Source organism: Rhynchophorus ferrugineus, unplaced genomic scaffold, assembly GCF_030347505.1.
Source record: "Rhynchophorus ferrugineus isolate W39M unplaced genomic scaffold, kcgeb_rfMv2 rfM7, whole genome shotgun sequence".
NCBI lineage: Eukaryota > Metazoa > Arthropoda > Insecta > Coleoptera > Curculionidae > Rhynchophorus > Rhynchophorus ferrugineus.
Window position 1 is genome coordinate 29,457,128 of NW_027472586.1, and position 25,345 is coordinate 29,482,472.

Here is a 25,345-nt window from a genome sequence, read left to right on the forward strand (position 1 = left end):
AAGAAAATATTGTCGGGCTTAAAAAAATTAATTTTGGTATTTTTCTTTACCTGAAAGATTCACAATAAATCAATATCTACGACTTCATTACTAGAAAGTTCTACCTAAACATCTTACCAGAGTTCATTACTAACCACCACATTGTAACAATGCTAACACTATTGGTTTGCAATAAAATATTTAGTGGGGAAGTATTCTGAACATTTCCCGCTAAAATGTCGAAAGTTCAAGACATTTAATGCGGTGGAACCTCGCGAAAATTATACGAACGCTTGACTCGTTTCACGAAACATTCGACTGTAATTATTCCAGTTTATACAAGAGCAATCTAATCCTATTAGCCAAAATTGTTTAAAACTCAGGACGAATAGATACAAATTAACTGACAACGTTATTTGGTTTGAATTGCTCAAAATATACGAAAACATTACAGTATTCCAGTTAATATATTATTCTAAAATGTAATATTTATATACACACAGACCCGATATCATTCAAAAGTTTGTAAACACCCATTGTTTAGTTGCCATAAAAATACTGGAGCTTTTACGTACTTATATTAATGGTCAATAAAATTACTAGTATCCACCACATTAGTTTGTTATATGTTATATTAGATTGGATTTATTAACAAACATTCAGTGTGCAAGTGCATAGAATAACAGATTTAATTGAAGAAATCTATGAAGATTAGTAGATGTATGGTATGAAGGCCTCGGTCATAAGCTACAGAAAATGTTACCAAAACAATATACCGAACTTGCTCGAGTCCAAGCAATAGAAATCATAATCTACAATAAAATGAGCTAAAGTAGATGTAACACATAGAAGTTTATTGGGCCAATTGTTTACCTTCCTTATAATAGGTCCATTGAAAAGTCTCCGGCCTGACACATAGATGGCGCTACTAGAGTTAAATCTATATGCTTTCTAGTTAGCCCCAACCCTCAAAAGATGCGTGTATAAATTTGACAGCTGACGGATCATTAATTTGTAAACATATTTGATTGCGAACTAATTATGTAGCGATAAACATTGTTTATTAATAAAATAAATTATTTTCTCAGAGTTGGATTAATAGTCTGTTTGATTACTACTGACTGTAAATCTAAATGAACTTTATTATTGACTTTTTTATTATATCTTTATTAGATACGCTTAATACAATCTTAATTATAAATTAATTTATTACTACATTTCTTTTGTACTTGGATTAATTCATAAGCAAGACGAGTACGAGATAAATACATCAATATGTATTCCTCAATTATAAAATTATAATAACTTATAGCTATAGTTTACACTAAAGGTATATGTTTTATATAAGTTCGTATGGTTTGGTTCGCTTCAATCTCCTAACATCCTACGCGCTGTCCAGCAGTAGTATTGCTTCCACGTTAGTATCATCTAGTAAATCATCTTTCATGTTTCAAATCGAAATCTTGGATAACTTCACAAATCCATTTGATTTCCAGGTTATCGTGCAGTTCTTCGTTGGTTACGTAGCGATAAGCTCTATGTAGATGTGCTCGTATCATGAAGACTATGACGCCAGCAAATATTCAAAATACTTTTTCTTTTGTCGTTGGGATATCGGCAGTGTGGAACAGATATAGGACCAACTCCAAGATACTACGTTGCGGAGGTCCAGCCAAAATAAATTTCACAAATAATTTATATTAACTTTGAAACAATACTCTCCAGTAATTTGATCTCACTCAAAAGATTTCACTTGCGAAATGTCCGAGAATGTTGCCGCAAGATTTTTCTTTTCCCAAAACGCCTTTTCAATGATAATAAAACAATATTACTCTATTCATTTGGTCAATTGTAGAATTGTCAATTGTCAATAAATCTAAACTGGGTACCAAAAATATTTATAAGTGGTTCAACACATTTTAAAGGCAGTTTCTCAAAAAAAATGTTTTGTTTTAAAATATTCAGAAAAAAATTATAGGTTCTCTAATAAAAAAAATTTACATTTTCATAATTCAAATAAACATCGTAATACACAACAAAATATAGTTCAACTAAGACTATATGTTATAATAACGTATCAAAGGAAGAACATTGCAAAAACTTCAAATTCCTACTTGAACATATCCAAATCCATTATTAAAATTCATTCCTAAAACTGACAAGACCATTTAGAACAACACATATACGTAATATTTTCATAAAAATAAAATCAGATCCATTTTCTTTAACATAATGATGCTCCATTTCGGTAATATCACCCATAAATTTCCACCACACTTTCCCATCGTTTATGCGACGAGAATTGTCTCTTGAGCTGCCCTCCTCCGAACCTCCTCCGCCCTTCGCCCAATAAAAGCGCCATATTTACGTTTTGTTCTAGCCCCGAAAGCACCCTTTCTCATACCCTCTCCCGACTAAGGTCGTGCGTTATTCCATCCGAGCTTTATAGGTTTTTAAAGTAGAGCAATTGAAGAGGAGAAAAACGTAGATATATCACAGGAAGTGGGACAAATATTTGTCTGGGATTGTTCAAGAATTAAGCTCCAGTTGATAAGAATAACGTACTTCCTTACTCTGAAAGCAGATGAAATAAAATAATGTTTTCAATAAGTCCTATGAATAAGTTTATTAGGATTTAATTTTTACAAATTGGTTCTTCGAGTTTAAAATCTTATTAGGAATATATTTTCGGGGAAATTCGTGGTTTGAAAGAATGTGACGCTATGTTTGAGAATATATAAATCGAGCCTACGCGAGTTATTTAAGCTAGGAAATACGTTTATAAATCACGTTGATACAATAACAAAAATGAAAAACAAACAAATTATCAAATGTGCTCCGACATAATCAGATCTATTATATACTAAAGAAAAATAGAAATATTACTATGGGATACTGTGATTTCAAGGAAATATGCACATGCGGGAATTAGAACATTGTTGAATCTGGCCAGATCGTTATATACAACTACTACAGTGTATAAATAGAAAAGTGAGAATCAAAAAGGTGCTCGTTTACCATTTCTTAATTATGTAATTACTAAAAATAGTTCTACAATGAAGAAAATAATTTTTATAAGATATCCGAATTATAAACATCTAATACCATAGAGTTTAAATTGTAGAATGAATCCTTGCAAGCAAAATTAATGCGACATAAATATTTAAAACAGTTCAATTGAAAAGTCTCCGGCCTACTAGAGTAAAACACATTTTTTGGCAAAATTAGTTTTTTTTATTTAACATTATTCCCTTCAAGGGTCATACACTGATCATAGCGACCCTCCAAATTTTCGATATCATTTTGGTAGTACGATTTGTCCTTAATAATCAAAATAGGCCTCAGTTTCGGCAAACACCTCTTCATTCGACGAGAATTTTTTCCTAGCGAGCATTCTTTTGAGATCTGAGAACAGCAAAGAGTCGCTGGGGTCCAGATTTGGAGAATACAGTTAATGAGGAGACAATTCTGTGAGACTTGTGACACGAATCATCAACTGATCGTTGTTTTTGGTGAAAAGTGAGCACACCGGTACGAACTTTGCACAGAGCTTTCTCATACCCAAATATTTGTGAATGATATGATATAAACATTCAGTTAATATCTTTAGATTATCTGCTGATCATTCAATTTCAATTTACGGTTATTCAAAATCATTTTGTGGATTTTTTAAATGTTTTCATGTGTAACAAACTCTTTTGGGCGTCCACTGAGTCATTTCACCACGTCTAAACTTAGCTTACCATTCCTTTATGGTTGATTTTCCTGGAGCAGTGTCTAGAAACTCAGCATCAAGCCAAGTTTTTGCTTCAACTGTATTTTTTTCCTTCAAAAAGCAATATTTTATCAACACGCAAAATTCTTTTTTATCCATTTTTTCACAATAACAAAGGTTACTTCATTCAAAATGCTATAATTCACAAACTAATGATCCCACAGATGTCAAATTTATACACGCACCTTTTGAGGTTTAGGGCTAACTAAAAAACATATGGATTTAATTCTAGTAGCGCCATCTATTTGTCAGGCCGGAGCTTTTCAATTGACCTGTTATGTAAAGAATTGACCTGTTATATAAAGAAAAACATAGTTTCACCTTATATGACACTTCGTATCACCACGTATAATATCCAAATCTATCTATTTATGATAAACAGACCTAGATTTACTAAAAAAACTTAGAACTATGTTTGTGGCAAGTATTACATGAAATACCTGGCCAATGACCTTAATCCTAATGTCGCTAATCTTGTATGATTAAAATATTCAAACAAAAAACGTAAGAATTGGTTAAAAATTCAAAATATAATTGAATTTTTCATTGTTGTAATAATATTTGTTAATGTCTAATGTCTTAATGTTAAATGGTTCATTTTTACATTTACATATTCTAACTTAAGATTTCTAGATTCTACTTAGATTGTACGAATTTTTAGTAAATTTAAATGTTTCTGCGTTACCTCCGCAACTGTTACAATTTACAAGTAGTAAACTATTTTGTCGTTTTATTTTCAAAATTCTCATAAAACCACTGAATCGATACGTTCACCAAGTCAGCAAAGCCCAAGAAAATATTTCATCCCATTCATAGTGACCCTATGAAATGACATGTATGGTTTCTAGAGCTCAATTTTATTAGTAAAATTTCACTAAAAGCGCAACTTTTTGTGGTGGTGTTGGTTTTTTTTCAATGTCCATACCACAGTAGTAACCTCTTATTCAGATTTCTGAATAAATTCTCTTTACTCATCAGATTTAGAGACTTCCCTAAATGTTGGAATGTATGGCTAATTTAGAAGTCAAAAAATATTGGCGAAAGAATTCTTTCTTAAAAATATTGAAAATGTCTTATTTAGATAATATTCGCAAAAATAACGAGCCAGCTAATAGATATCTATTAACGTAAACCACAATTGTTTTAAACATATTTAAAATATCTTTTTATTTTAAATATATCCCATATGAATACAATAATGTGGATTATGTATTATTATTTCTATATAACATCTATTTTTTAGCCTTAATTTTAAGTATATATTCAGCTATATAGTTCAAACTCATTTAAATTAAAAGTCACATTTAAATTTAAAAGAACCTACATAGTTTTCGAAAAACAAATGCATACTCAGCTTGAGAAATATCATTCCTTCTGGACAGCAACTGAAAATTACAAGAGCCAATTATTCGAATGTCGCGTAATAAAAATGATCAAAATAGATGGGTTAGATCCAACGACGAAAAAGTTGTGCATCGACGAATTATTGACAAGATGTTTTGCTACTACAAGCTAATATATTTCAGTCGAACGACATATACAGTTTACAGAGGTTCAATGCCTGATTATCAGTCCGAAATAGCGATAAAACTAATTTCTCCCGTGGAACTTGATAACAGCCTCAATCTTAAAAGGTTCATGGAATTGATTATTTTACACCTTCTTTATAAAAGAACCGACGCGATATCATATTACCATAGATATTTAAGACCTATTTGAGACTGAAGCATATTCTGGTATATTTTAAGGTGGCACAAATTATTATGCTTAAATAACTTGACAAACCGCCAGTACATATCAATCATAACCTAATTATTTGATTCGGCTAAAGTTACGCAGGCTAGTGTCTGAGAACCACTCTTGTATCTGCTTTACACTCCCAGCAATAGAAGAAACAGTACTTGAAGCATTTGCCGACGAAACAGTCAGATACAGAGATTGAAAAAGAAATAGCTTAATAGGTCGAAATCTGTCACTGTCAGAATCGTATCACTTGAAGAATGCTAAATTTCTCAGGAAGAATAAGCGAAATATCTCGACATTCCTCTCGATGGTAGGTTAAATTGGAAACATCGTCGGAAGATATTTCGAACTTGAGCTAAGATTAAAGAGATCAAATTTTGTTTATCAGTCAATTATAAAGCCAATTTGGACTTATATGGTGCAAATATGGGATTGCACTAAAACATCAAATAAAATATTGATAAACAAAAACTTCTATTATATTGTACCAATACATTTTTAATACACAGTGTTCAATAATGGTTTCTTATCATTTAGGAAGCTGACTAACTCTAACTCATGTTTGTTGTGGTTGATCACTGTCCTTGTTCACAAAAACTATAAAATCATCATATTTACTAGTATTGTTACTGCTGTTACTTTTAGGCATTATTTCATGTTTTTTGTAGTTTACCACTTGCAAAGAAAAAACAGCTTTTGAATCATTTTGTTCTCATCTGTTATGATGTCTAACCACGTTTAAGCCACGTCTAACCACTAACGCATTTTGTAACTAGAGTGGTATTATGATGCTAATATTTCTCCATTAATTTTAGATGGCAGTTTAAAAAGCTAGCCATTGTAACAATATTCGTACTTATAAACTTAATTATTACACAAAAGTTTCGTGAAAATAACCGTTTGAAAATGAAAATAACAAAATACTTAATAATTTGATGTACTGTACAGTATATTGTTTTTCTTACGAAAACTATTGAACTTAATTATTGCACAAAAGTTTCGTGAAAATAACTGTTTGACTGATAAATTGGACGTTCAGTACAGTATATTGTTTTGCTAGGAAAGCTATCGAACGTTATTTTCTGTAAAATCATTTTATGTAAAGTGTCTCTAATAAAATATACAAATAAGAAGAACTACAAAATACCTCAGCATCAGGTATATGAAATACCAATTTCATTTTAAAGAAGTAATTGAGTTGAAAATATCGAATATATATTTGTATTTTATTTACCTACGTATTTTTATTACAAGTACTTCAAATACTGCCCAAACAGAGAGAAATCAACCCATCAGATTTTATTCCGTTCATCATCAAGGTCCTCAACTTTAAAGCTCAAATTTTAAGTTTATAAAAAACATAAAACAAATAAAGTTATAAAGTAAATTACTTGTAAATTCCATCGTGTTGAACAACTAACTAGTTACGGAATTTCATAAATCGCCCTAAATATGAACGAGAATATAATTCTGTTAAGAAAGACTCCGTTTGAATGAAGCTCTGAGTCTAAATCATTCAAAGTGACAGTTTCATTTCGTTTAGTGGACATTACTGGGCCAAGAAATGACGACGACGAGTTTGCACAGTTGAATTACGTGGCCCCAACCGAGATAAGTCCGCTCTTTTAACGAGATTTCCATTTAAACACGACTTCAAGTCGTCTGGTTCAATTCGGACCCTGACGTTTCCAGTCCCGATCCGCCGTCCAATTTGTTCGACTCAACCTCGTAATCCTCTTAGCTCGCCTTGAAGTGTCATTATCCCCGGGTAAACGGTATTACAACAAAATTCGACCGCACTTACCTCCGTACAATGAAACCGATCGACAGGCATAAAAAATCGTAACACATCTATTACAAAACGAGAAAAAATTTCGTCTCCCTACCGAAAACTACCCTTAAAAGTCACCCCATGCGGCTACCACTGAATGGACCCCCGAAATATCCATTTCATTCAATAATGGGACGGTATGAAAGAGGGTGCGAATATTAACCCCCACCCTATTCGTAAGGACGGCCCATCGGGGTTGGTATATACGAACTGGTGGGCCGAAGTTTGTTCAGTCAAAGACCAGTGTTATCAGTGCCTTGTGAGTGGCTTTAAGATCGAAAGCAGAATGTTTTACGATACATATTTGTGTCAGTTTGAACCCAAGAAGGAGCAAAACAAGGGATCGAGGATATTCCGACCATGGGACAGCGAGCAGGATACCTCGCAGGATTGTACGGTGTCGACGACGACGCGAGAGGAAGAGGAGGACGTCAGTGAAAGTAAACCGGAGCCATTATCACCAGAAAAAATAAAATACGAAACGGACGTGACACCACAGTATATTCCCGAACAAAAAATACAGACGAGCCAGGAAGTTCTCATACCCGCCACATCGTATTCAACAGACGTGATCGTTTCTGATCCCTATGGTCAAATATATCCAGATATCATACAGAACAACTTAGCTCAACATCTCGGCTTGTCGCCGACGGATCCCTTGTTGCTCGAATCTTTAACGCACGGATACGCCCTCGAAGAGTACGCGAGAGTTTTGAACCAGGAACAACAAGCAAAATTTCTAGCAGCGAAGAAACAGAGACCGAAAAAGTACAAATGTCCTCACTGTAACGTGGGATTTTCAAATAACGGACAATTAAAGGGACATATTCGGATTCACACAGGTTTGTAATGATTCTACCCCAACAAGTATTAAATAACTAACGGTTTTTGTAATTATTCTGCAGGAGAACGCCCATACAAATGTGATGAAAAAGACTGTAACAAAACCTTCACTAGAAATGAAGAATTGACGAGACACAAGAGAATCCACTCGGGACTGCGGCCTTTCCCATGCACGCACTGTGGAAAACGATTTGGTCGAAAGGATCATCTCAAGAAACACTCGAGAACCCATTTCCAACCTAGAGGAATGTACGCAGTGCCCGTAATGATGCCTTACGAAGCTTGGGCGTCGGGTCAGGCCAGCGCTTATCCATTTTTCCCTGTGATCTATTAATTCTTTTAAAAATTATCAAGCTAGCAGGAATTTAATTTCGGTTTCATGAGTGTAACACAAAACCGCAATTAATTTCCGATTAACTCAATTGTTGTTAACCAGTTTACCCGATGAGACTGATAATATTGTCGATGTGCATTAAACTAATGTAAAATAATTGTATATAATATGTAAAGGAGGAAGAAAATTGTACATAGTTTATTTATTTTTCGAATAGAGAGATTATATTTTCGTAATAAAATGCGATATTTAAAATTCCAGATAGTTTTCGTTGAATGTTTATCCCCCGAAATAGCATTTGAGATATAGCGACAGAAAATGCAGCAAAAAAACTTACAGTTCCATGTACTTTTAAAATTAAGAAAAATACTAGTCCGGATCCTTAATATGAATTTGTAGAAAACTTTTACGGATATACTGTTATGATATTTATTACACATAACCTCAAAAAAAACAATTAACTGTTCCTTAAAAATCAATAGAAATTTTGGAAAAAATGTATGTATACCTCCAGACCATTTTTAGAAACATAAGTTAGGAAAAAAGCAATTTCAGCTTTCTCTAGTATATTAAAAGTAATATTTATTCAATGAAGCCATACTGTAGCGCGTTTGAAATAGAATAACAGTTTCATAAGACTGAATATCAACAAAATTAACTAAAAAGAAATCAAGTCAGTTTTTAAACATTTGGTTACTATATGCGGATAGCACTTGCAAATTCCACATTTACCACGACTAGTTTACCTGTATCAAGACCTTCAAACACTTGAGTCAGTCAATCAGTCAGTCAAGAAATCAAGAGAGTTGCAAGGGGGCATGAGGAAAGACTCCATTCTCACGAGAATATTGAAGTATTGCACCTTTGGATACGACCAGAACCGGACGCAGACTCAAAAGTATCAAACCATCTGATCTTGTGTAGTGTTGTGTAATAAGGTGCATATAATAAAAATACAGCAGTAACATGTATAAACATTATTTCACCAGAGACTGAGATAGGGCCTATGGGTTCTCCTAGTTATATACCTAGATTTAATTTATCATAAAGACAAATTCTAAGTTAGTCTCAAACGACTAGTAACAATGTGATAATTAAATAGTAAGAAAAAAATGTTCAACAAGAGTTTTTCAAACACCTTAAATATTACTGGTAAAAGTGAAATAGGTCTATAAGCTTTTATTTCCATTTATTGGATGATTTTACAGGCTTTGAGATCGTGATAATTTCAGCCGTCTTTCAAACATCTGGAACCCATTTTAATCAAAATGTTGCATTGGTCAAGTTGGTGAAATTCCAATTTCCTAACTCCTTTTCCTGGTAGTTTTTGCAGGAATTGTTCTGTTATTAAGTCATAACCTGCATAATGATTTGGTTTTTGATAACTTTGGTTACTTCTACCTTCTTACCGAAATAGCATTTGAGATATAGCGACAGAAAATGCAGCAAAAAAAATTATTAAGAAAAATACTGGTTCGGATCCTTAATATGAATTTGTAGAAAACTTTTACGGATATACTGTTATGATATTTATTACACATAACCACAAAAAAAACAATTAATTGTTCTTCAAAAATCAATAGAAATTTTGGAAAAAATGTATGGATACCTCCAGACCATTTTTAGAAACATAAGTTAGGAAAAAAGCAATTTCAACTTTTCTAGTAAATTAAAAGAAATATTTAATCAATGAAGCCATACTGTAGCGCGTTTGAAATAGAATAACTGTTTCATAAGGCTGAATATCAACAAAATTAATTAAAAAGAAATCAAGTCAGTTTTTAAACATTTGGTTACCATATGCGGATAGCACTTGCAAATTCCACATTTACCACGAGTATTGATCACACTGTGGTCGGAATTAGACCACAATTTATAAAATTAATCATGTTTCTTTCATAACAGACAACATAGACCCAATGAACTCAAAATAAAACAAGTGATATGTGATATGATAATTAATGTTACTAAAATTTGTTTTGACAATATTTTCAATATTGATCAGAAGATCAGATTTCATAGATCACAAATATATTATTACTCACAGTAACAAATGTCCTTATATTAAAATACATGCAAACTATCTCAAAATCTAATACTCACTAACCTTTTTTAAGTGGCATTTAATTAAATATAATTTCAATTAATTTTTAATAATCAACAACATATTAATATGTCTAAATTATTACATCACTGAACATTATAACAAAAGTATTAATAGTAAGATTGTTTTCAGATTTGCAACAATTTCAGAGCATTAAATATAAGTATATATGATTTTCATTTACTTTCATGTTATAATTATAAACATTCATGTTACAATTTAAAATAAAGTAACAAATATTTCTACATTAATTAATTTTTATATTACAATATAGAAATTATATTAAAATAATGAATTTATAATCATTAAAGAATAAAATAAATAACTAAAATAATTCATATAGTTCAATAGTCATATAGTTACATATATTATTGCATGAATCGTTAAACATCTTAATATTTATAAGCAGTTTAAAATATTTACCAAATTACCATTAATAATTTACAATTTCTTCTATTAGTGCCATGAGTTATATCAAGGCAAACTATGTAGTTTATCTACATATTTTTATTACTTTATATAAGTATTAATATAATTTTTATCGTTTGTACATATTTTTCACTTAAAATATATATTGAAAAATAATAAATTAAATACAAAAACAGATTTATTTGATAACAGAACCATTTCTTTACTTATATTTAAAAAAAAAAGTTCATGCCTCTTTACTTATTTATTCCACCATTCAATCTTTGAAACAGTAGCTGTCATATTTTTTCTGTCAGTAAATTTATTTATTTCAAATCAATTTTGTTACGAAAAGTATTTACTAATGAAAACAGAAATAGATTAGAAATTGTTATCAATAAAATTGACAGGAAAAAAATTACTATTACTTCTAATACAATAATATGCTATGTCTCCAGAACCTTACCAATTACTAACACTTCTTAAGCAATAACAAGTTTTCTTAGCTATTCTGAGTTCACAAGTTATCACATTTATTGAAATTCTTAAATGGACTTATTGATGACCTTATAGATAAAGCACAGACGGTTCACGCTATTTTGGAATTTTGTCGATCTATATTAGGATTAAATTTTCTCATATGTCGTTTTTTTTTCACTGTTGAATATACCTTCCGATAAAATGGATACATTAATAATGTAAAATATAACTTTATATGACCATACTTTTCTTAATCGTTAAATCTTAACTGCCATAACTCTTTAGTAATTCCAGCAATACGGAAATAACCACAAATGATACGATGTCTTAAACAACACTAACGGAAATTTTTGAAATATAATACGTAAGGACTTGGTGGATTTACATGCAACAGAAACGGCAAATGGTCTAATAATAGGGCCTAAAATACTGGTTTATATATTATGTGTCACCGATCTAACGGCTATTCTTGTTTGCTCGATTTGGGCGTATCTCGTCTTATTGGAATTTACTTATGTGTAGGGCATATTACACCAAAACCTTTGGCCTAAAAATTATTCCTGCATATAGGTTTTAACCGTACCAAATTTCAAACATCTCGATACTCTCATTTTCCCCCAAAAAGGAGGCAAAATTTTCGCTAAGCCGATTAATATATAGATACTAAGAATGTAATGGGATAGGAAACAAAAACATGTTCACTAAGAACTACATGAACTCATGAACTATCATACTAATAACTCAGTTTTCTACTGATAACTACGAATGTGATTCAAGCAGCTGATTAAAACAAAACTGCCAGAGATAAACAGCAGACTTTAAAATATAATAGCCAGAACTGATCAGTTGGAAAAGCGTTATGTTCGCTCACGACATTGTTAGACTACACTCACCTTTAGTAACTCGGCCAAAATCATTTGTTCTGGTCTCCGCGACAACATCTTAATAATAAACCCAGTCTGGCGTGTAGGTATTAGGTTTTTTTATTCTCTATAATCAGTTTTTTTCAACAGATCATAGAGAGAAAAAACCTCATACCAACATACTAGTTTGAGTTTATTAACAAGCATTCAACAATTGACCAGATCCACATAATAACAGATGTGATGGAAAAAGTCGACGAAAGTGAAAATGTATGCTCAGCTATATTTTTAGATTTAGCACAAGCCTTTGATAAGGTTTGGCATGAAGGCCTTGTTCATACACTGCAGAAAATGTAACCAAAACAACACACCCAACTATTAAAATCGTACATTACAGCCAGAATGTTTAGAGACAAACAAAAAAAAGCTTACTCTACAATAAAATAAGTTAAAGCAGGTGTACCACAAGGAAGTGTACTGGGGCCAATTATTTATATATTCTACACTTGTGATATATCACAAATAGAGAATATTACGATTGCTACATTTGCCGATGATGGTGCTATTATAGCTGTCGGAGACAATAGTGAAGAAGCCTCACGCAAATTACAACAGGCAAATGACAATGTATTTAAATAAAATTGGGCCCAAGCTTGGAAAATAAAAATTAACGAATGTAAATCTGTATATGTGCAGTTTACCTACAATCAGACCATACAAGCACCAATAACATTAAATAATACCATCATTCCATATAGCAACATATAACATCTCGGAATAAATCTTGATGCAAAACTTCGCTGGAAGGAATATATAAAGAAGAAAAGAAAAGAACTGGAATTGAAATATAGGAAAATGTATTGGCTAATTGGAAGAAAATCACAATTATCAATACATAATAAATTTCTATTACATAAGCTAATACTGAAACCTATATGAACATACGGAGTTTAATTATGGGGATGTTCTGAAAAGAGTAACATAAACAAAATACAAATTTTTCAGAACAAAGTCCTGAAAGGTATTGTGGACGCACCCAAATACTATAGGACTGATTACCTGCATCAAGACCTTCAAATACTTGAGTCAGTCAATCTGTCAGTCAAGAAATCAAGAGAGTTGCAAGGGGGCATGAGGAAAGACTCCATTCTCATGAGAATATTGAAGTATTGCACCTTTGGATACCACCAGAATAGGACGCAGACTCAAAAGTATCAAACCATCTAATCTTGTGTAGTGTGGTGTAATAAGGTGCATATAATAAAAAATACAGCAGTAACATGTATAAACATTATTTCATCAGAGACTGAGATAGGGCCTATGGGTTCTCCTAGTTATATACCTAGATTTAATGTATCATAAAGACAAATTCTGGGTTAGTCTCAAACGACTAGTAACAATGTGATAATTAAATAGTAAGAAAAAAATGTTTTTTCATTTTAATCAAAATGTTGCATTGGGCAAGTTGGTGAAATTCCAATTTTCTAACTCCTTTTCTTGTTAGTTTTTGCAAGAATTGTTCTGTTATTAAGTCATAGTCTGGATAATTATTTGGTTTTTGATAACTTTGGTTACTTCTCTTAGCATGACTGATTGAATGGTCGAATGTTCACATTATAGGTCCGACAAATTATATTCCAAATCACTTTCGTTAGTTTTTTTTTCTAGATTTTCAGCAAATGCTTTCTCTTTTTGTTGATTGCTGCGTATCCATTTTCCACATAGGTCCCTTATAGGTGGACTGTGTATCACGATAGTTTTAGGTCTTCGGTGGCTTTTCAGAGCCACTGTTAGATAAGTAACTTAAATAAAAAGCAATGTAACTTCTTACCTCAAGAAATGCGGTTAGATTTATCCTTCAGCAATATTTTAAAACATTTCCTGTAAAGAACGAAGGTCTCTGAAATAACAGAACGTCATTGTTATTTGATCCAATCATTTCCGTACAACGGCGGGTGGCTTCTCTTGTTATTTCCACTGACACATCAACTCGATTTCTTCCAGTTGTTTTCGTAGACGGTCGGCGACGTCTCCCTCTCTATTCCCGACTTTTTCCTCGGCTTTCCCGGGCGAAGATGTCGCGCTTTAATATATTTGATTTCGGCTCGTTTTTCTCCGGGCTAACCGAAATTTCACCGTTACAACGGCTGCGAAGTTTTATTGTATTCCCTCCTCCCTGTCTGAGTTTATGTTTATTAGAATTTCATACCGACTGTTTTATGATAATGTCGACGGTTCACATGCGCCGAAACATTCAGAACGTATTGAAACATTTTCGGTGTCTCTCCAATATGTGCTTACAACCCTACGACCTTTGACAGTATCGAAAGTTTTCCTTTAGAGTCGATATATTCGTTATTATGATTAAAAAGTTGGGAAGAGTTATTCATGAAATAAAATAGATATTTCCTTTTTTTCTACGCATATAATATCAGCAATTATCATGATACATGGGAGAGTATCAGACCTTATTATTATTTTTCATGTCTCATAAAATATGATTTTTTTACAATTTTATTGTAATATAATTTAAATAATATAGTATCTTCTTATTTGTATAAAAAACGTTATTAAATAATATTTCAGTTATAGATATTCCCAACTAAAATTAACCTGAACAAATAGCTTGTTCAATAGGTAGTATTGAATAAAGAAACTATAGATTTTCGTATTACGAACGTCTTAGATTACAACAGCTTATATGCACTAACACTAACTCGTAACAAGCCTATAATTTGCTTTTAGACATTACACCAGCTCAAAAGGATTAGTCCCCTTGACATCCTCATTCCGAATAGGCATACTCATATTTAAACCTGAACATTATTCAAGATATTTTAAAAGTGTTTGTTAATTTGAAGCTTTATTGTGAAAAATCGTTATAATGTATTTGATTCAAATAATTGTCTATTGATTGCCTCTAATTTGTCTCATCATTGGCACACATCCATGTCAGGTCACGATTCATATGTTGGAACAAGTAGTAATCGGAACGAGCGATGACTGGAGAATATGGCGCACGGGGGACTTTCTATTCTAATGGTTCCAAATGTGTTTTCGCCGATTTAGCCATATATGGTCCAACGTTTTCGTGCTGAGAATAACATTGTTGTATCTTTGTCCGTATTCCGGCCATTATTCACACATTATTGCTCGGCACAAACGTATCAATTCTAGTCGGTAGAGGGGTAGGTCTTCAAATACTCGTCAATTTTTTTTGTTTGTCCAGAACACTTTTAGTCTTCGGTGTCAAAATCGCCATTTTTAAAACGTCAAAACCAATATTCGTATTATGAAATCGATGAGGCCTGGTTGCCACATGCTACACAAAACACTCGATGACCTTTAACTGCAATTTTCTTTAAATTGAAGTAAAAAAATAAAACTTCTCGCAAATGCGATTTACTCGCAAGATTTTAACAATTCTACAAACTTCACGAAAAAACTCTTCTTTCCTCATGTAACACTTCAATTATATCCGTAATTCTATGAATTTGGTCTAAAAACGAGTTTCTCCCTCAAGTCTCAAGCCAAACGGATGCTATGGAAAATGTTTCACTATTAATTTAACTTAAACCTAAGTATCGAGTTTCTTTGATATCTATTCTTATATAAACGATTTAAAACCATTTTATAGTCGATTTGTATGTGAAATTCAATACGTCAGTTTATTCATTTAAACACCTAAAACACCAATGCAATAAGTCTAGAAAACCACCTATTAGGAAAACCAAGAATTAAATTTTTCCACAACCATATATTCCAATAATACTTCCATCAATTGTAATAGTTAAACATACCTGATTTTATTTTGTTCGGTTGTTTCAGCAATGGTAATCTGTTGGGTAAAAAGCATCTGGAAACTGACGAAAACTGTATTGTTCATAAACTCTACTTTAATATTTATGGATTGTAACACGGTAGTAATTTTCTGAAAAGTCTAAATAGCCTTCTGCAGCAGCTATTAAATGGTTCGATTTGTTCAAGTGTGAGAGGGTGCCAGAAATGCGACCGAGCTAGCTCTGGTAGAGCTAATTAAATCCAGTGAATCATCTGAATATTGAAACAATTCACTGCTTTTGCGATGTTTTTTTTATGTCTTTTCACATATTTTGAAATCCAATTAGATCAAAAGATTGCAATAATAATCTGGGTTTACTTTTCAAGCAGATTGTCGGAAATGCATAAATTTGAAAAGCAAACGTTGTATTAGTTGGCTTCTCAACACAGACAAGCCTTTAGTCTCAAGGAGCCAGGTTTGCATCTTCAACCCTTGTTCTGATTCAGAATAATGGCAGTAGATCAGCAATCTATATATTCAGAGGTATCAAAAGCAGTATACTGGGCCCAGAATTGTATTTCCTGTTTGCTATTAATCTAATGACCACATACATCACTACTGTGTTAACATACGCAGATGATACATCATAAGTATCAAGGTGACGTCAAACATATCTGGATGAAATATCTACCCACGCAACTTTTATCTTTCGTAGAAGAAAATGCCTACCAGTGAAAATAAAATAAAATAAATAATAATTGTCAACACCATGACCAACACTGCTTGAGTATAAATACTGCGATGCACATATATTGCTCAGTTTACATATCAACTTTTGTATGTTATATTTCAGTACGAGGGTCACTACTAATATTTCCGGAATTGGTAACATTGTTATCATGTGAGTCCATCTGACGGTTCCATCATTAAGTTTAACATTTTTGACGACATACATATTTAGAACATTTTATCGCGCGGACGCCTTTTGTTTATTTTATATTCAGTTGAAAGTTTCGTCTCGGCAAAAAATGGAACTGAATCGTGAATATTTTCGTGCGATGATTTTTTACGATTTTCGACGTGGATTATCACAAGAGTGCATCAATCAATTTAATTTGATTTTGGTATTTGACGGTGGACAAAAACCACTGTGTATCGCTGGTTTAGTGAATTCAATAGTGGTCGTAGTTCGCTGTCCGACGAGTTTCATGAAGGTCGTCCAAAATCAGCTATTGTGTCAGAAAACATCGATGCTGTGTGCGAAATGATTAAGTAAGATCGTTATGTCAACTATTGTGAGATTGAGGCATCCCTAAATATTAGTTCCACCAGCATATATGCGATTTTACATGAACACTTAGCTGTGCGAAAGTTACTTTCGCGTTGGATCCCACAAAATTTGACAATCGCTCAAAAACAGGCTTGTGTCGATGGGTGCAAAGAAATGCTTAAGAAATTCAATCGCGGTGCTTCGAAAAACGTTTATAAAACGGTAAAGGTGACGAATCATGGATATATTCGTATGATGCCGAAAGTAAGCAGCAGTCGACTGTATGAGTGTTCCAAGATTAACCAAATCCAACAAATTTTGTTCGCACACGAAGCACATCAAAGAAAATGGTGGCCTGTTTCTTCGAGAAGACTAGTCATATTCAACAGTACCTCTAGATGACCGTAGAACAGTAAATTCTGATGTAAATTCTGACAGTAAATGCGAGCTCTCACACATCGGCTCAAACAAGAAACTATTTGAGAACTTAAAACATCGTATTAATGGATCATCTGCCGTGCAGCCCTGATTTGGCACCCAATGACTTCTTTTTGTTCCCATCCGTGAAGAATAAACTGCGTGGACAACAATTTTCATCGCCCGAAGAAGCTATTGAAGCGTTCGAAAATCATGTTTTGAAGAAACTTAATTCGGAATGGAATAAATGCTTTGAAAATTGGTTTAAGCGTAGGCAAAAGTGTATCGATCATCATCGTGGCGAGTACTTTGGAAAACAATAAAAATATATTCGCAGCTTAACTATTTGTTTTTTTTTCCTATTCCCGAAATGTAAATGGTGAGCCTCGTATTACACGCTTGGTTCTGCGACTATTAAAACAAGATTGTTTAACATTGCACGAGCGACAGTATCCATGGTAATGACAGCATGCACTAAACTTGATAAAGCATCATCGGTGAAGAGGAATTGTGAACGAAACCGAAAGTTAACTGAGAGAGACGGACGAACAATAAAAAGGGTTATGGCCAGACAACATAAAACTATAGCGCGAAAATGAAAGCAGAAGTCAATAACCAATTAAATAATACTGTCTCGATAAAAAGAACACCGCGGGATTACCGGAAATCTAACATACATAAAAGGGCCAACTCCATGAAATTGCGATATTCTTTACAACAGAAGCCAATACTAAGCTACGAAAGAAGCCATGCAACGAACATAAAATCTGAACATATAATGATGGGAAAGATATGGTATGGAAGGATGAAACGCCGTTTACATGGTTTCCTACAAACTGCTGGTTTCATGTATGTAGAACTCCAAAAAAAGTTTAAGGTTTGCCAGAACGTCAACATAATTGAAATGTTATGGGGAAATGTTACAGAGCAGAGAGTGGGGTGTTTATTTCCATCTACAACATTATTGAAGCAGTCGGCGGATGTTTTGGTACAGGAATGGAACAATTGGATATGGAATGGAACATTATTTTACCTATCCCCTATATATGATAATAAGGAAGAAAGTAATAATTATTACTTACTGTGCTGATTATTTATCTACCAAGAGTTGCAACAAAAAATGATGATATACTCACATCCCATCTCACGCATTATGATGCGCCAAGAATGTTTAAGTTACACTGAGATGAGTTTTTGTTGGCGTTTTTCGTTGTTGTCAGACTACTGTCTTTAAAAAATGTTTTTAAAAATTAAAGAATTTTTTGTTTATGTTGTATGGAAAACCATAGAGAGAAAAACCTAATACCAACACACCAGTTTGAGTTTATTAACAAGCACTAAACACTTGACCAGGCCCACAGAATAACAGATGTTATTGAAAAAGCATACGAAAGTCAAAAAGTATGCTCAGCTATATTCTTAGATGTAGCACAAGCCTTCGATAAAGTTTGGCATGAAGGCCTTGTTCATAAACTACAGAAAATGCTACCAAAACAACACACCGAATAATTAAAATCATATATTACAACCAGAATGTTTAGAGTCAAACAAGAAGAAGCTTACTCTACAATAAAAGAAGCTAAAGCAGGTATACCACAAGGAAGTATACTGGAACCAATGCTTTATCTACTCTACACTTGTAATATACCACAAATGGAGAATATTACGGTGGCTATATTTGCGGATGATACTGCGATTATAGCTGTCGGAGATAATAGTCTCACGAAAATTACAACAGGCAAGTGACAATGTAAATAATTGGACACAAAATTGGAAAAGAAGAATTAATGAAAGTAAATCTGTACATGTGCAGTTCACCTATAAACAGACCATACAAGCATCAATAACATTAAATAACACTATCATTCCATATAGCAACAACGCTAAAACTCGGAATGAATCTCGATGCAAAACTTCGCTGGAAGGAATATATAAAGAAGAAAAAAAAAGAACTGGAATTGAAATATAGGAAAATATACTGGCTAATTGGAAGAAAATCACAATTATAAGTACATAATAAATTGCTATTATATAAGCAAATACTGAAACCTATATGGACATACGGAGTTCAATTATGGGGATGTTCTGCAAAGAGTAACATAAATAAAATACACATTTTTCAGAACAAAGTCCTGAGAGGTATTATGGGTGCACCCAAATACTGTAGGACTGATTACCTACATCGAGACCTTCAGTTACCCACTATCAGTCAAGAAATCAAGAGAATTGCAAGGGGGCATCAGAAAAGACTCCATTCTCATACGAATATCGAAATATCGCAAATTTTGGATACCATCAGAGCAGGACTCAGACTCAAAAGAATCAAACCATCCGATCTTGTGTAGTGTTGTGTAGTGAGGTGAATATATTAAAAAAATACAGCAGTGACATGTATAAACATTATTTCACCAGAGACTGAGTTAGGGCCGATGGGTCCTCCTAGTCATATACCTAGATTTAAGTTATCATAAGATAAGACGGAAACGATTAGTAACAATGTATTAATTAAATAATTTTAAAAAATGTTGTATGGAAAGGCAAAAAATTATAATGGCAACGAACTTATTGAACAACTTATGTTACAGAAATGCCCGATGCTTCATAGCGAGTTACTTATTTATAGTAAACATATCGAAATGAATTCAAAAAGTATATTGAAGGGAACAGTAATAAATACAAATAGAGCAAAGACATTTCGCTGCCTTATTTTCGAGAAAGCTACAAATAACTGACGTTTTATATATTACTTTTGTTAGACATCAGTAACCTTTTTCAATGGGACAAGATTGACATTTCAATTAAAGCGCTCCAACTAATACTGCCCGTTTACCGTGCGATCGATAGCATTTTACGTATCCGCCTTACTTCTAAATAGAATCAAACGACCTACATAAATCTAAACCGGACATGGACAACGGAAAAGAAGTATTGTCACAGTCTTGTCCACACTAACGGTCAGACAGTCCGATTAAACAATGACCAGTAGCGCAATAGCCGTAATAACGATAAGCACAGCTTGAAGTCCCCGGCCCTTCAGCCGAGGGTGTTGACAATAATCGATTTCGCTTCCGATTTTCGAAAATTCAAACAGTCAAAACAATCACAACGGGTGGGCGCGTCCCGTCCCCAGCGCAGCGGGTCTCGGAAGAGAATTTGTAAGAGTGACATCACGGCAATAGCTCGCATCTTTTGCGTAGACGGGACGATGGAAGCGACGATGAACGGAAAGGTCGGAAGATTAATGTGTTTGTTTGGTTATATATTTTTTCTCGTTTATTTTTATCGCAGGTACCGTACAAACAACTTTATTAGCGTCCCAATACGCTTCCTATTTTGTTATCTCGTCTGAAGTCTTATAGGCGCTATTCATTTATTACGAACAATTTTAACCTCAAAGACTCAAAAGTATAGATCACCCATATTTTACAGCAAATCCGAAATATAGCAAATTTGCTTCAAAAGAAGCTACCCCGATATCAAGAGGGAAATCAGAATATGAGGTAATTTACCCCCTCGATATTAGAGAACTGATAAAAGAAAGACGAAAAGCTAGAAGATTAAAAAAATAATTGAGAGAAATGAATAGGTTCGACGCAAGGATGAAAAAGCTGAATTAGTCGGAGAACATTTAGTTAACGTATTCCAAACGAATGATATAGAATCTACAATAGATGTAAATCATGTTAAAAAGAACCGCCATTAAAACCAATGCCTGTTTGAGACTGAAGCATATTCTGGAATGTCCTAAGGTTACTCGAATAATTATGCTTAAAAAACCTGACAAGCAGAACAGGCCAATTTCGCTGCTACCTGCGACATTAAAATTATTTCAGAAACTGCTGTTAAAACGTATCAAACCATTTACCAGAAGAAAAACCAGATTTCTAGTTTGGATTTCGAAATCCCCACTCCACAATCCGCTAAGTGCATAGAGAAACAGCGGTTGTTGAAAAGGCATTCGAAGAAAAGAAATATTGGCCTGCAATATTCCTGGACGTCTCACAAGTTTTTGAACAGGCATGGCATTTGGGATTAATCTACAAAATGAGCAAATCGCTACCGCGGAAATCGCTTTCGAAAGAAAATTTAGAGTCACACATGAACGGGCATTCTCAACACTTAAGCCTATTTCGCCCGGTGTTTCACAGGGTAATGTCTTGGAACCACTTCCGTATCTTTTCTATACTGCTGATATCCCAACAACAAAAAAAACAACACTTGGAACATTTGCCGACGACACAGTTATCATGGTAAAACAAGATCTTTGCACAAAAGGAGTTGAGACTGGAAAATACAGCTTAATAACTAAATCTGTGTGTTAATTTTGCGTTACGGCGAAATGACAAAAACCTTATAATAATTAAAGTAATTATATCACTTGACTGATACACGATCCCTCAAGCAAAATCGGCTAAATATCTCCATGATAAATTAAATTGGAAGCATCATGTTAGACAAAAAGCAGAGCAAATTAGACTCAAAGTCAAGCAACAATACAGGTTAGTCGGAAGATATACTCAACTTGACCTAAAATCAAAACTTGACACTCATTTGTTCAAATATCTATCGTAGGCATCAGGTATTGTTTTGTTAAATTATATATATTTATTATTTTAAATTTATATCTTTTCTTTAATAAGTAAATTTGATCAAAAATATTTTGCATTATACAGGTGAAATATTTAGTAATAATTCTAAAATCTTATAAATATTTTTATTAACTCTTAATAATATAGTTAATTTCAAGTAAGAATAACATGTTATTTTTATACAAGATACATTTTTCTGTTTCACTTGTTTTCTATGCTTACTGTATTTTCATATAAAACTGTTGAAGAGACATTACTATTGTCTAAAGATATATTTAACAACTTGCTACTTCTTAATCTCTTTTCGATATCCCCAATTAAAGGAATTGTATTTAGCGAACTTAATTATAAGAATTGCTAAATATTACCTTTATTATAACTTTCTACCAAATTCTGTTTTGATCCTATCTAATAAAGTAATTTAAGTTTAACAAATATTTTTGTACAACTTTCCTAATAAACCTCGGACGCATTTCAAGTAAGACGTGATTTTTGACATTGTCTGCTAGTAAATTATTCCAATAGGATATACCATAATTTTACTAGCCATAAGAGAACAGTGTAAATGATAATTTAACCTTAAAATTTCAATCTACTCTTAGCAAATTTTATTTTAATAATAATTTTATTTAATTTTACTATCCCTACTTTAAGATAAACAATCTGTTTACAATACGATTTTCATAGTTAACAAGTCAATTGAAAAGTCCTTGGCCTGACACATAGATAGCGCTACTAGAATTAAATCCATATGTTTTCTAGTTAACCCTAACCTTCAAAATATGCGTGTATAAATTTGACAGCTGTCGGACCATTAGTTTGTGAATTATAGCATTCATAAAAAGGAATTTCGCGTGTTGATAAATTATTGCTTTTTGAAGGGAAAAAATACAGTTGAAGCAAAAAACTTGGCTTGATGCCCAGTTTCTGGACACTGCCCCAGGAAAATCGAGCATCAAGGATTGGTATGCTAAGTTTGGACGTGGTGAAATGAGCACCGAAAACGGTGAACTCGAAGACGACGAAAACGTTAAAAAATTCACAAAATGATTTTGAATGATCATAAATTGAAATTGAATGAAATAGCAGACACTCTAAAAATATCAACTGAACGTGTACATCATATCATTCACGAATATTTGGGTATGAGAAAGCTCTGTGCAAAGTAGGTGCCGCGCGAGCTCACTTTTGACCAAAAATAACGACGAGTTGATGATTCGGAGCAGAGTTTGGAAATGATCAAGCGTAATAAACCCGAGTTTTTGCGTCGATATGTGACAATGAATAAAACATGGCTCCATCATTTCACTCCGAAGTCCAATCGACAGTCATCCGAGTGGACTGCACACGATGAATCCGCTCCAATGCGTGGGAAAACGCAACAGTCGGCTGGCAAGGTTATCGCGTCCGTATTTTGGGATGCGCATGGAATAATTTTCATTGGCTACATTGAAAAGGAAGGGCCATCAACAGTGACTATTACAGAGCGTTATTGGACCGTTTCAAGGACGAAATTGCCGAAAAACGACCGCATTTGAAGAAAAAGAATGTGTTGCTTCACCAAGACAATGCACCGTATCACAAGTCAGTGAAAACGATGACGATTCCAAGCACATTAAACCAATTGAAGTTTGCGTGATGGGTTTGTTAAAATGCTGATATGCATGTCTATGATATGACAAAAATATAATTATATTTTTGGATATATTGAAAAGGTATCAAAATTGATAAAGGACCTTTCTTTGTCGTCGAAGGCATACATTTATAACTTTTTATAATATTTTTCTGCTTTCAATATAATTATTGCATCCATGGCTGAATACTGACCCAATACTCTCTGATTAGTGGTCAACTTATCAATGGCATATAAGTGTTCATATAATCCTAATTGCATTTTAACTTGGAAAATACATACTGATGTATTAATACCGCACTCGTCTTGCTTATGAAGTGATCGAAATACAATTGAAAAGTAGTAATATGTTAAATCAACTTATAAATTGATATTATGCTAAGCGTATTTCGACTTAAATATAAAAATGATAACACTTTTATAAATTAATCATATTTCATCAGATCATTATAATATTTAATCATCAGTTACTGTCGTCATCCCTATTCATACAATTTCAAGTCCTGATTGGATAAGACCATAAAGGTTTTGTTATAAAAATGATTGTTATATTTTAATTAAATTTACCTGACATAATCTACAAAACCTTATGTATTATTTCGGGAATAGATACTGGAAATATTTTCTCATACAATTTTCAAATATTTGTTACATCAGGAGTTAATGTGCGCGATAGCTCTTATTGTAAATGATGATGAACATAAAACAAAAATGTATGGGTTCTTAATCTATACTATAATATATATCATATAAACGCCTTTACCGAAAATGTAAAGATGGAAGCTTGGCCAGAGATAATCAAGAAAAGCTACAAGATTTGCTAACAACCTTGAGAGGATATTTCAGTTATGAAATTTAGCAACTGCACACTGGTGGCTTGCCTACATTCAATGAACATGTTGTTGTTACATTTACAGATGGCACTGCAATGCTAGCCATTGGAAAGAATATAAATAATAAAAGAATATATAACCAAACTGAATCAACCAAAGAGTTAGAAGCAGCTATTGACGAAATACAATGGCGCAGCAAAATGAATTAAAATAAATCACTGCATATTTATTTCACCAACAAAGGCACTAAGCACAAGCCAGAATATAATTGAACCAAGTGTCGTATGGAAATACAGCCAAATATCTTCGGATAACACATAAGTGGAAGACACTGGTTACTGGGTAGATATTCAGCCCTATCAGTATACAATAAGCCTTTACTTTACCAATAAGTCTTAAAGCCAGTGCGGAATTGCCGTGTTCAACTCTGGGATTGTCCCAGCCAAAGCATTAGAAATATTT

At 33.1% G+C, this 25,345-nt stretch overlaps 1 protein-coding gene across 1 annotated transcript; it reads left to right on the top strand.

The window, feature by feature from the left end:
- The first annotated feature begins 7,467 nt into the window (after positions 1–7,467).
- On the top strand, positions 7,468–8,505 carry LOC143200229 (uncharacterized). The gene is made up of 3 exons (XM_076410626.1): positions 7,468–7,587; positions 7,642–8,170; positions 8,234–8,505. Exons 1-3 carry the CDS (start codon positions 7,468–7,470, stop codon positions 8,503–8,505), a joined length of 921 nt encoding a protein of 306 aa, XP_076266741.1.
- The last annotated feature ends 16,840 nt before the right edge of the window (positions 8,506–25,345 follow it).

Excerpts from the sequence above, each read along its gene's own strand:
- LOC143200229 (XM_076410626.1), top strand. The coding sequence starts at position 7,468 with ATGAAAGAGGGTGCGAATATTAACCCCCACCCTATTCGTAAGGACGGC. Across the intron at positions 7,588-7,641 it reads ACCAGTGTTATCAGTGCCTT|TTTGAACCCAAGAAGGAGCA; the intron begins GTGAGTGGCTTT and ends TATTTGTGTCAG. Across the intron at positions 8,171-8,233 it reads ACATATTCGGATTCACACAG|GAGAACGCCCATACAAATGT; the intron begins GTTTGTAATGAT and ends ATTATTCTGCAG.